Raw genomic sequence first — 13,809 nt, forward strand, 5'->3', positions numbered from 1 at the left:
TCCTGAGTCGTCATCCTGGACTACACAGACTAAGCAGCTGGTAGCAGAGAGTTTGGGTTGAGATCCACCAATAAATCCTACCTGTCCTACACAGAAATGCTGGGGACTAAACCTGGGACCTTCTGAATGCAAAGCTTGAGCTTTCCTTTTGAGCTATGACCCTTCAGTAGGAATTGAATAGGATTCATTGGTAGAGGGGATGTTTAATTCTTTCCCCACAATCACTTGTCTGCTAATATATATCCTCACGATGTCCTCATGATGGGGATCCACAATCCCACTTTTGATAGTGTTCACATCTGCAAAAACCTTTGGAGCATGTCCCTTAACTTCCTGCTGAAACCTTGTGATTTTTGTATCGCAAATGTTCCAGCTATGTGTGTCCTGGTTTTGTTGCACAATAATGCAAGATGGCCAAAATGTCAAAACATTTGTGAAGCATCACAGAACAGCTAATAAAGTTGAACCATGTATGGACATTGCAGTATACAGCCACCACAAATAAACCATCATAGTGTCAATGTTCTGTTCCAGAATCCACCAGCAAAAAACTCAACAACGCCGTTATTGAGTTGCCACGGACTCTTATAACCACCCAGCCACTGACCAATGTCCTTTATGGAGTGGCGTTCCCTGCAAGGAGTCAGTGGATTTTGCTTTCCACAGCTCCTTATTCCCCGCCTTCTCTTCCTCCAGAAGTGGTGATCAATAACACGCTTTTCACATTGGTTCTTGTAAGCTGTTGAAACCGTTGTGAGTCTCCAAGCCCTACCGTGGGGCAAGAGAAATATTGATGCATGACAAAGTGCTGGGCTGGGAAATTTTCGTTGTCACATTAATTGTCTAATGACAGAAGACATACAGTTGGCAAGACAGCTGCGTCAGAGGCTCTGATCTTTATTACCTCTTGAGGGAGAGATTCAAGTCGCCACAGGAGCTTGGGGCTCTCAAGTGGACATTCGTTCCGATCATGAAAACAACCTCATAATTCAGAGCAGTTGTAGCAAAATTGGAACATTTGGTTAAAGGAGGGTGGCGGAATCCAGCAGCGCTGGGGAAACGATAAATCAGGATGGAAGGCCAGGAGAGGGCCTCTGGGGTGGCTTTCGCAGCAGTTACAAGACTATCCCCATCTTCGATGCAAATCACTGTGCCATGCAGATATCCCACAGGGCTCCAGGGAGATTTTTCAGCCAAAAAAAGAACCCCAAAGAAGGAGCAAAGTGCAGGCAGAATAAACTGCACACAGTGAAAGAAATAAGCCAACTGCAAGACAAGAGTATAATTCAAATACCGTGCATATAATAAACTGCATTATCTGTGTTACAGCATAAAAAGAAAATCAGGCTTCCACACCAAGGTTACTCAAATTCTGTACGTAGTAAGAGTGATTTCTGTAGCCTCTGCAAATTTCTGCAAAATTTTTGCATTAAGTCACTTTGTATACATCCCCCCCCACCCCCAATTAGTCGTTTGCTTTTTCTAACCACAGGGCCTGATTAATTTTGTTGCAGTTGTTTATATAAGAAGAGTTTGGATTTGATATTCCACTTTATCACTACCTGAAGGAGTCTCAAAGCGGATAACATTCTCCTTTCCCTTCCTCCCCCACAACAAACAGTCTGTGAGGTGAGACTGAGAGACTTCAGAGAAGTGTGACTGACCCAAGGTCACTCAGCAGCTGCATGTGGAGGAGCGGGGAAGCGAACCCAGTTCACCAGATTATGAGTCTACCGCTCTTAACCACTACACCACACTGGCTCCTTTTAAGCCACCTTTTAGGATATAAATCCTCCTGGAGCAGCTTACAACCAAATGACACATTTAAAAAATGTAACATATTCTTTTAACGTATTAAAAACTCATCTGGATCCATCACACAGGGCTGTTAATGGCAGATTGCCAGGGGTGGTGATGTCACAGTGTAGGAGAAAAGTCCCATTAAGACCCTGATGTGGTTTTCACCTGCCTGCCTGTCCTCTCCTGAAATCCATCCCACAATAAGGACAATGGTAGATTGCCTGGGGTGTAGGGAGACCAGTTGCAGCTGCTGAGATGGTTTTTGCTTGCTATTTCTCTCCTGGAATCCATCAGTCAGTGCAATTGATCTTAGATTGTCCTCTAGATGGGGGAGGACAGCATGGCTTGAGGTAGCTCTGAAATGCCTTCACCTAAAGGAAGGATATGGGCTACCAGGCTATGGGTAAACAATGGTATGGGGAGCTTTCTGTTGTGCCCAAAATTAATTGTACTCAGAGTAGTTCCATCAAAATTACTGGAATTGACTGTTTTAGATTTGTTCATTTAAGTAGGTATACCCTGAGTAGCACTTAGTTGGATACAGTCTTATCAGTGTTAAAGGTTTCCAGAGAAAACTGGATTGTGTTATCATAAAACTATTAGAGGAGGCTACAGAAGTGTCATGCATACAGATACCTGAGGAATTTGATCTTTGTGAATTCTCCTGTGAACTGATGTGATCTGCACATCCTGGACTAATGTGTGAATTGAAACTGAGTTAACCACAAGCTTTCACATCCCCTGAACATTCAGATGAAGTTCTTCGGTCAAAAAAAGAGGTCTCAATATGGATTTTAAAATGGATCCTTTTTGTGTGTGTAAACCAGATGTCTCACATCTGCCTGCCCTCTCCATTCAGAAACCAGGACAATGCTTGTACACATGCCTCACAAATGAAAATATTGAGGATCCCTTCTTGATCTTTGACAAAAGTAAGATTTTCTGTGGAAGAAGAAAGGGTAGTTTTTCCAAAGACTTTATAGTGTGGGATAAATTTCTCTTGGGGGTTCAAGTATGGAGATTCAAACCAAAGTCCCAGCCAGTCAGACTTTATTCAGGAATTCATTACGGGGCAGAGCCCTAGGAGTCTGCAAGAGCTTTCCATTAGCACACACACTATATAGGAAATATATTATTTATTTTATTGCTTGCTTGTAAAAACCTCAGGGTGGTTTTCTACATCATCTTTGCTGTTCACCCTCTAACCCAATTACTTTCTGCCCCCTCACCATCTCAGTATCTCTTCATCCAACCACAGTCCTTGAAATGCAACTTTACTCAATCCATCTTTTTCACTGTACCTATCAGAATCCTTCTTGTACCTTATATGGAGCAGTTTTTCAGCCGTTAGGTTCTCTCTCCACCGGTTCTTGCCAGTTTTGTGGTCAGGATTCACATTTGCATATGTGACTCTGGCCTTACTGTTTATGAATTTACAGATATGCCACATCAATAGCTAGCTGAATAAGGTTGATGATATGTGGCAGCAGGCAATAAAATAAAATAAAATAAACAATAAAATAAACAATAAAAAACAATGACAACCTGGCATCTATACAATTGAAAGTGTTAAGCAGAGAAACATCTTTCTAATCCGGCATCCAAATTTCCTGAACTTTTCTCCAGAGTGGCAACATTGCATTACCCATCCATCACTCTTTTAGTTTGGATTTTGTTCAGAAAATACGGCATGAACACAGTCTACTACAGGGCTTTTTGATAGTTTGCATGTGTTTTTCTTACAGGTTGTGATCCGGTTCATATGCAAAGTAATGAAATCAGAGAACAAAGGGGATTTCTGATGTGATTGCACAATCACATCCTGCTTCCTTTTTGGCTCCATGATTTATTCATTCTACATATGTGCTGGAGCACAGCAATTTCCCATTAAAAAAGCAAAAACAAAAAAACAAAACAACAAACAAAAAAAACACCCCACAACTATTTAAAATACCACCAAGGAGGCAGATCAGAGCCAACCCACAGAACAATAGCAGGACAGTATATGGAATAAGTCTGATTATCTGTAGTACTAGGGGTCAGATTATAAAATCTGTATGTGCTTGTGGGGGGAGGGGCAGTGATTGACAGCACTCAGTTTATGAATCCCCTTTTTGGAGAGCCCTAACTCATAGCAAAATCAATATTTTCAACAACAAGCAACCTTCCGAGAGAACAAATGCCAGCGGTGGGCAATGCCAAAAGGTCAAAGTGGGCATAGGTCACCAATGTAACCCTCAATTTTTAAATTCAGGTTTTGCAAGCTTTGCCCAGTCCCATATCTTGATATCTTGAGGGCACAAATGCTATGAGCTAAGCAAATTTTATAATTTGGAGCAGGTTGAAGTTTGGGCAACTTCACGATGTGCTCCAGTTTGAAGAAGAATGTAGACGGACAGCCAAGGTCATCAGGAGCATGTAAAACAAGTCTGTTGAGGAATGGTTGGAAGAACCGGAAGTGTTAAACCAGGAGGAGAAACGTTTGATGGTGCGCAAGGCCACATAATACCCAAAGAACTGTCACATAGAGTGGGGGGGAACCAAAGACTTTTTCTCTGAGGGCAGAACTTGATGAGCTAGGATATGGGTGCTGGAGGAGACTCTAGAAAGTCCCATGGACTGCAAGAAGATCAAACCTCTCCATTCTGAAGGAAATCAGCCCTGAGTGCTCACTGGAAGGACAGATCCTGAAGCTGAGGCTCCAATACTTTGGCCACCTCATGAGAAGAGAAGACTCCCTGGAAAAGACCCTGATGTTGGGAAAGATTGAGGGCACAAGGAGAAGGGGACGAGAGAGGACGAGATGGTTGCACAGTGTTCTCGAAGCTACAAACATGAGTTTGACCAAACTGCGGGAGGCAGTGAAAGACAGGAGTGCCTGGCATGCTCTGGTCCATGGGGTCACGAAGAGTCGGACACGACTAAACGACTAAACAACAAAGGATATGGGTGAGCAGATTTTAGTAGATTATTAGGAGAAGCTTCATGGTGGAAAGATCAGCTTGACAACTGGAACCTGTTACTGCGGGGAGGGACTCCCTTTTGCTTTATGGCAAGCCAGTCATAGAATCATACGTAGAACTGGGAGTGACCCTGAGGGTCATCTAGTCCAACCCCTTGCAATGCAGGAATCTCAGCTAAAGCATCCATGACAGGTGGTCATCCAACCTCTGCTTAAAAACCTCCAAGGAAGGAGAGTCCACGACCTCCTGAGGGAGCCCACTCCACCGTCACAGCAGTTCTCACTGTCAGAAAGTTATTCCTGATGTTTCGTCAAAATCCCTTTGGTGTAATTTGAATCCATTAGTTTGAGTTCCTACCTTCCAGTGAAGCCATAGGGGCTGCTGTAGTTTTCCTGCATCACATTAGAGGGGGTAGGCTTATAATAGGGATGGGAAACTGTTGGACTATAGCTCCCATCATCCCCATAATAATAATAATTTATTATTTATACTCCACCCATTTGGCTGGGTTCCCCCAGCCACTCTGGGCGGCTTCCAACTGAATATTAAAAACAATACAGCATCAAACATTAAAAACTTCCCTAAACAGGGCCACCTTAAGTTGTCTTTTAAAAGTAAAATATTTGCTTATTGCCTTGACATCTGCTGGGAGGGCGTTCCACAGGGCGGGTGCCAATACCGAGAAGGCCCTCTGCCTGCTTCACTTCTCGCAGCAAGGAAACTGCCAGAAGGCCCTCGGCGCTGGACCTCAGTGTCCGGGCTGGATGTTCCTGGTCATTGGCCAAGCTGGATGGGGCTCATGGGAGTTGAAGTCCAACTGCAGCTGGAGGGCCACAGGTTTCCCATCTGTGGCATATAAATTTATCTTTGTAAATTACCAGCCACACATGCATGAGAAATGAATGGCTATTATATGAGGAGAGACGGTGTCTGTTTGATTGGCCTTTGCAGGTATTCATGGATGGGTCCCCCAAAGTAGAAACAAAAAAATTTTTTTCCTTCCAGTAGCACCTTAAAGACCAACTAAGTTAGTTCTTGGTATGAGCTTTCATGTGCATGCACACTTCTTCAGATACACTGAAACAGAAGTTGCCAGATCCTTCTATATAGTGAGAAGGTGGGGAGGGGTATTACTCAGAAGGGTGGTGGGAATGGGTGATTGGCAGATAGCTGTGATGAGCCTGTTGACGACTCTTAACGACTGCAATAGGTCTTACAGGAAAAAGCAAGGGGTGAGAAGGTGAAAAATGGCTTTGTCATGTATAATGAGATAAGAATCCAGTGTCTTTGTTCAGACCAGGTCTCTCCATGGTTTTAAGTTTGGTAATGAGTTGCAATTCAGCAACTACTTCTACTTCCCCCAAAGCAGGTTTGCATGAAACTGGGAAAGAAAGATGGCAAAAAACTATGAGTGGAATCCAAGCCCTGACATTTTATGAAAGACATCTGGGGGAAATCAGCCAACAATGCTTCAGTAAAAGGACTCTCTTACATCAACTTCACCCACACGGAGAGTTTCACCTCTGAAATGAAAGAGTTTAATTTGATAATCATTTAATTTGCTCTAATTGGATTTGCATTAATGCAATCTGAAAATCATGACATTCACCTCAATTTGTTTAATTTGTTTCAGGCATTTAACTTTGCCTTTGCCAAAACGAAAGGGAAATTGACATCCCACACCAACACAGCGGCACTCCCTTGTTATTTTAAAAAGAAAGGCAATTATTCATCCAGTCAAACAGTAACCAAGTAACATGTCGACCTGATAATCCAGAGTTTGTTTTTCGTTCTGTTTGTTTTGTTGGTGTTTCCCCCCCCCCCCCTTTTGGCGCTTTTAGTCCACTCCATTGCCAAGGACGAACAAGATGCAATACACAATACACAAAATAAGAATGTCAAGTAATTATGAGGGAAAATAAAGGGGGGGAATCACAATTAATAAGAATAATGGCAGCTGTTGTTGAACAAGGCCACTGAGTTGTGCTCCAAAGCACAAGCAAATTAGCTCACAAAGAGAAAGGGTTGAATTCCTCCTCCCTTCCCCAATCTCAGTTAGGAACAAGCTTACCTTTCAGATATTTCTCATAGAACAGTGGTGGCCAAACTTGGCCCTCCAGCTGTTTTTGGACTACAACTCCCATCATCCCTAGCTAACAGGACCAGTGGTCAGGGATGATGGGAATTGTAATCCCAAAACAGCTGGAGGGCCAAGTTTGGCCATGCCTGTCATAGAATATCCTAACATTATTTACATAAGTTCACCATGCTGCCACCCCTCTCCTTCCCCTACGAAGCTGATTCAACCCCTGGGGATCCAGAGGCAGGAGGTTCCTAAGTTCCAATCCCATCAGCAACTGTTGCTATTACACATTCTTAAGCTCCAGCCTTTTGGGCATCATCTGTGCCACCCTTTCCTATGCTGGTGCATATTAGGAGACCCTGTTCCTCTCACAGAGCTACAATTCCCAGAGTTCCTATGAAGAGGAAAAGATTGTTAAGTCACTCTGGGAGTGATGGGAGTTGTAAACCATTTGGAGGGTCACAGATGTTGGCTGCCACTGCCTAAACACAGGTCATTTTGAAGGCCATGTGACGCAATGGATAGTCTCATCCATAACCACAGAAGTAAAGAAAGAGACACCACACCAGTGAATTTGATTCCCAAGTCACATGATTCATTAAAAAATAACAATAATCCTAAAACATGGAGAATGGCTATATTCATCTCTTTACCCCGGCAAACCAGGGGCTGCAAGCAAGCCTGTATCAGCACTGACAACATGTCACCATCTTCTTTTCCCACATTTATTATGGCATGCACACTGAACGCTGCATTCATCCTGGTTGTTTATAGATAAAATATTAAACATAGCAAGTGACAAAACCATCTATGACGATGCAAAAACGAAAACCAGGGGTGGGGAACAGCAGCAAGTCTCAATTTCAAGAATGTAAACTTGTCCCTTCCCTAATTTATATCTCTTTTATTCCTCTATTTAGCTTTCAGATATCTGATGATTTGGTATGTTCTTGTGCATGCTTCCATGATTTTATTTCACAAAGCACAACAAACGAAATTCTACCTACCTACCTACATACCTATCTACCTACTGAATGGAGTCATGCAGTGGCTCCAGCTCTATCCCAGATCCTGAACCAAACTGGGCTGTTTTGGGTTCACCCAGGGTTTGGGTGGAGCGGGTTCAGTCTGCCCTAGGTTAGATCAGGTCCACGCAGAGTGATCTGGGACTGTGAAAAGGGGAGAGGAGTTGGGTAGCACCTGCCCTCTGGGTGTGTCTCATTCTGCTTGCTCCTGAACATGTGTTTAATTAGGCCTCTGAACCCTAATTAAGCAAAGTCATTGATTTGGTTTGGGTCCTGGATTCAGTAATTATCATTATCATCATCCAATTATTTCTATACTGCTTTTTGGCCCAGATCCCCAAAATGGGTGTCACAGCACTGGATAGATCCCAGGCACATGACCATTCCTCACTCTAGAGAAAGGGTTGACACTCATTCTGGATTGGGGACACTCTGAAGCATTGGATAGGGCCCCAAATCTAATTGGGGGAGCCATGCACAGCTCTACTTTCTATATTATGTTCATACTATCTAGGAAAGAAAGAGCAAGAATCACCATCATAACATCTCTCTAAAAGCACAAAGAAATTCTTACATACAGCAAGTTTTTTTTTAAAAAAAACCCATGTTCCTAACATTGTGCTGCTCTAGTGCATCCTTTGTCAAACTGGTGTCCTCAATATGTTTCTGGACTACAAATCCCATCAATCCAGACCAGCTCGGCTGTGCTAGTAGGGGCTGATGGGTGTTTAGTCCAAAACCTATGTGAGATGCCATGTTGGCAAAGGATGCTCTGGTGATATATGCCTCATCATTTCTTGGGTTAGGCTCCTGAGAATGAGATTAACAAGCCTTCCAAGTGCCCTGACACAATGATAATGGGGGCAATATAAAGATCCTGGCTAGATTTAAAGGCATGCCTTAATTGGGCATATATCCCATCTTGTTTTATGACCACCCACTGAGATAATGATTTCATAGTGAGATAAGAATCGAATCTGCCAGGGTTAGGGAAGAGAGTGAACTGGCTCATATATTAAATGTTTGTACAGGACACCATTGGAAAAAATATACGGCTGATTGTATATATGCATGTTGTGGCCAAATATCCAGATCCCAGGGTGATTGACCACAAAGTGAGTCATCTCTTTGGAGCTGTAGCAGAACTATCCATGTCTGTCTGAGATCGGATGCTGGTGAGGAAAAGACTGCTAATTTTTGCAATCTTTGCCTCGGCAGGTCTATAAAGGCTTCCCTGCTTTCGTCCCTTGGTGGAGGCATCCTGGCTAATTAGGATCAGCAGTCTGAATTGTTCCCCAGTTGGGTTATGACTTATGGCAGAAGCTCCAACCAAGACCTTTGTGTGCTTTGGCCAATTAGGTAAGGTTAAGTGTTATGGATTATTTGGAAGCTGGGTGGCTATAAATCAAGAACCACAGAACTACCTAGAGAAGCAGGCAAGTATGAAGGAATGGAATAAGAACTGGCTGATCTATGGTAGAAGCCAAGGCTGGGGCCCTCAAGTGGCATGCAATCAAAAATAAATATAGGACCCTAAAGTAAACATAACTGCTGGTGACATAAGGTTATGCTGACTGGGTTCCTGGTGACAGACACTGCCTTTCCATTCAGTCAACACTTCATAACAGCCCTTGTAAGTACGGTACTTATAATATGCCTTAAGCACAGTGTTTTGAGTTCTGCCAGGAGACCTTGTTGGTTATGCCACCACCAAGCCAATCCTGGGCTGCTGGAATTTATGAGAGGACCAGCTTGATGGCGACACCTTGGCTTGGATTAGTCTTTCACCCATTGTTCAGCTGGTCCTAAGGATAGTTGGTTTCTAGTGCCAGGCGAATGCATTTCATTTCCGCCAGGTCTTCTGAGTTAACAGCATTGGCCATTGCAGTGAAGACAAATGATAGATGGAGTAGCTCCATACACTGGATTTTATAGTAAAAGTAGTTGTCTTGTGAATGTATTATTGGTTTGCTTTTATGTAGGTGTATGTTGTGACCAACATGGAGGTTGATTTATGATGAAGAGTGGGATATGAATTGTGGCTGACGTCCAACCTTAGTCATGCTCAGAGTAGACCTCCTTGAATAATAATAATAATAATAATAATAATAATAATAATAATAATGGACTGAAGGAATTACATTCTATTGATTTCAATGGATCTAACTTTGTGTATGACTTAGTTGACCATTAATCATTAGAAATAAATAAATAAAATACCCAAACATGACTGTCCATGAAATAAGAAACATTCACAGTGCATTTTTCTTTCCACTAAACATATTAAATACAACGCAACCTTCTCTTTACTAACACACTAGGAGGGGGCGTATACCACCTTGCACAGAATCTTACCCAAAGTTAGAAGGCTGGTGCTGCATAAAAGGGACCCTGAAAAAATAAGACTGCATAAGATGATGCCTTCTGGAATTGTTCTGTGCAGTTCCCAAAAAGCTAACTGCATGGGGATCACCATCAAGAAGGGATTTCCTTCTTCTTCTTCAAAGATCCTTTCAGTTTCTGCCACAGACTGTCCTTGTTCTTCAACTTCCCATCTGCCGGAGGCAGAGACTTCTCCCTCTTCCGGATTTCTCTCACCAGCTTGTGAAAAACATCGTCGATGTAGAAATGCAAGGCAGCAGAGGTCTCAAAGAAAGGGCAGGCATACTGTCTGGCCAGGTTGACACCTTCCTCTCGGGAGACCTACAACAAAAATTAAGATGGTCTTTGTCACAGAAGTAAGCCCCAAGCAGAGATTGACTGTAGGTCTAGCCAGGTCAGATTCAAACAAATAATATCAAAGTATTCCTACTATGGTTGGGGACCATTTATAATTTTTGTAGACTATTTTTTAAATTTCAGTATTCATATAATCATCTGGAGATTGACCTGGAAACAGAATAGAATAGAACAGAATTTATTATTTATACCCCGCTTATCTGGTTGGGTTTCCCCAGCCACTCTGGGCGGCTTACAACAAAGTATTAAAATACAGTGTCTTTTGAAGCTCTAATATTGAACACAACATCTCCCCTGATCTTTTGGCATCAGTTTCAGTCAAAGAGGCCTGAAGACATGGACCAGGTACTTACAGAGGTACAGTCAACAACATATTCCCTTGGCCATTACTCATCATGGTGTGTTTGAGCTAGTTGGGGTGAAAGTTCAAGGAATGGTGAACACTTCCTTAACAGAGGCAGTAGCACGACTACTCAGCACAAAAAGTCTCCCCTAGACTCTGGGGTACTTGACAAGTCAAATCCTGCCTTCTAAGCTTACGTCCTTCCCCTCCCCCTGTTTCCAATTCTAGCACCCCAAGGTGGATATCAATAATGACAGCATATACCTAGTCCTACTCATGAAAGTCTTGGAAGTACCTTTCAGACAGACTTAGCTCCATCTAGGCTACCATTTTCATAACTGGAAATCACCTTGAGAGCCAGTGTGGTGTAGACATTGGACTAACACCAGGGAGACCATGAAGCTACATTTGGGTGACCTTGGGTTAGTCACCATCTCTCAGCCTGGCCTACCTAACAGGGCCAGCTATGGTGATAAAAATGGGGAGGGGGAGAAGAGTGGTGAATGCTGCATGGAACTCCTTTAAAGAAAGGTGGGATAGAAATATAATAATAAATTGAACAAACATAATAGTAAAATATGATGTAGGAAGATAGAGAGGATATCATTTTTTTAATAAAAAAAAGCCATTTTACTGTACAGTGGTACCTCAGGTTAAGTACTTAATTCATTCCGGAGGTCCGTTCTTAACCTGAAACAGTTCTTAACCTGAAGCACCACTTTAGCTAATGGGGCCTCCTGCTGCTGCCACACCACTGGAGCACGATTTCTGTTCTCATCCTGAAGCAAAGTTCTTAACCCGAGGTACTATTTCTGGGTTAGCAGAGTCTGTAACCTGAAGCGTATGTAACCTGAAGCGTATGTAACCCGAGGTACCACTGTACATAAGAATATAAGAGTGTGCAAAGAGCAATACTGAATCAGGCCAATGGCTCATCTAGTCCAGCAACCTGTTCTCACAGTGGCCAATCAGATGTCTATGGAAAGCCTGCAAGCATAAAAGAACTTTCCTCTTCCACTGGTTTCCAGCGACTGATATTTAGAAACATCGCTGCCTCAAACTTTGGAGGCAGAGCACAGCCATGATGGCTAGTAGCCACTGATAACCCTCTCCTCCATGAATTTGTCTAACCTTCTTTTATAGCCATCTAGCTCCATGGCCACTGCTGCCTCCTGTGGCCATGAGTTCCGTAGTTTAACTATGCTATGCACAAAGCAGTATGCTTTCCTTTATCTGCCCTGAGCACCGCCTTTTATGCGTCCTATTTATTTCACATGGAGCATACCGTTTAAAACTTTGGGAAAATATCTCAGCTTTCAGGTTACTCTGGGCAGCCCCGTGACCTCATAAAGTGGAGAAATATTTATTGGCTACCCCATTAAAATTCCAGTTGTGGCTTTTGCCAGCCTCTCCTCTGAAAATTACAAGTGAGATTAAATGGAACGCTGACAGCATGCGGAGGCAGTGATGGATGGCCTGCCATCTTTTAAGACAGCTAGTGCTGTGCTAAGGTCAGCTCCCGCACACCAAAAGGACGCAGGGGAGGGGGAGAAAAATGCCAGGAGTGGGGCACAGCTTGGCAGGCACTGCCAGTCTCTGGGTCCCACTTGACAGGAGCTCGCATTTTTCTACATCACCTAGGGAGGAAGCAAGACAGCAAACAAATCAATACCTTAACTGTGCTTTGGGGATATTGTGTGTGTGTTGTTGTACTTGCATGCCTCCCCCAGTTCCAAGTGATAAGAGACTCCAGAGGTCCTTGCACTTACTCAGGACTTATGTAGTTTCCTTGGGATGAAGGTCAGCAGAGAGCCTGGTGCTGTTAGGTTATATGGTTTTATTTACACATATGGTATATACAACATGAGCATAGGGTGGAAGGGCTCACAAAATTAACAATCCCAAAAGATCTTGCTTCTCCATTAGTCACAACTTGGGATCCAGCACAGAGCAAGACATGTGTTTCTCTCTCTTGCCAGCTTCTAACTCCCTCATAGGTAAAGGGATCCCTGACAATTAAGTCCAGTCGCAAACGACTCTGGGGTGGCAGTGCTCATCTCGCTTTACTGGCCAAGGGAGCCGACGTTTGTCTGCAGACAATTTTTCTGGGTCAAGTGGCCAGCATGACTAAGCCGTTTCTGGCGAAACCAGAGCAGCGCACGGAAACGCCGTTTACCTTCCCGCCGGAGCAGTACCTATTTATCTACTTGCACTTTGACGTGCTTTCGAACCGCTAGGTTGGCAGGAGCAGGGGCCAAACGAGAGCTCACCCCGTCGCGGGGATTCAAACCGCCGACCTTTCCATCAGCAAGCCCAAGCAGCACAGTGGTTTAACCCAGAGTGCCACCCGCATCCCTCATACAACTCTGCTATTGTTCTTTTAGGTACTAGATAGCCGAGGGAGGTTTGGATAGGAAAGCCCCTCCCCATTTGCTTCTATTGTACAGAACAACTTTTTTGGATATGCTAAATTGTGGTACCTTACTAGACAGCCAAAGCCACTACCTTGACAAAGAGGCTGGTTTGACAGGTTTGCGGTTAAACATTCACACCGATAAAGGGTCGCAGGTTTTGGAAAGGGTCCAGGGTGTTATCCAGACTGACCCCCAAAATTCACAGCAATATGGAACTGTAGATTTGGATGTCACCCCACAGGTCATCAAGTCTAACATTCCTTCCATGCAGGAATCACAGCTAACAAATAAACTGTGTTCCTTCCCTGCTTCTCTGTGTTGTGCCTCACTTTAAAACTTGGTCAAGAGCAGCATCAAACTCCCTACCTAAGTGTGTTTTGCTCAGAGAGTTATCATTAAGGAAAGCAGCTAAATCAGCCTGGCAGATTTGGAGGTCGGTCTC

The 13,809-nt window shown here is 43.5% G+C and overlaps 1 protein-coding gene across 2 annotated transcripts in view; it reads right to left on the bottom strand.

Annotated features, from left to right (window-relative positions):
- RIT2 (Ras like without CAAX 2) overlaps positions 1-13,809 on the bottom strand; it is a 261,056-nt gene that overhangs the window by 71,717 nt on the left and 175,530 nt on the right. The window contains exon 5 of one of the 2 annotated variants that reach the window (XM_083575906.1): positions 8,470-10,574. The exons of the other annotated variant lie outside the window; for it this stretch is intronic. Coding sequence (XP_083432032.1) covers positions 10,347-10,574 — 228 coding nt within the window. The 3' untranslated portion in view covers positions 8,470-10,346. Of the gene's footprint in view, positions 1-8,469; positions 10,575-13,809 lie in introns of those variants that run through there. 2 annotated transcript variants of the gene reach the window in all.

Source organism: Podarcis filfolensis (genome assembly GCF_964270895.1).
Source record: "Podarcis filfolensis genome assembly, chromosome: 11".
Taxonomy (NCBI): Eukaryota; Metazoa; Chordata; class Lepidosauria; order Squamata; family Lacertidae; genus Podarcis; species Podarcis filfolensis.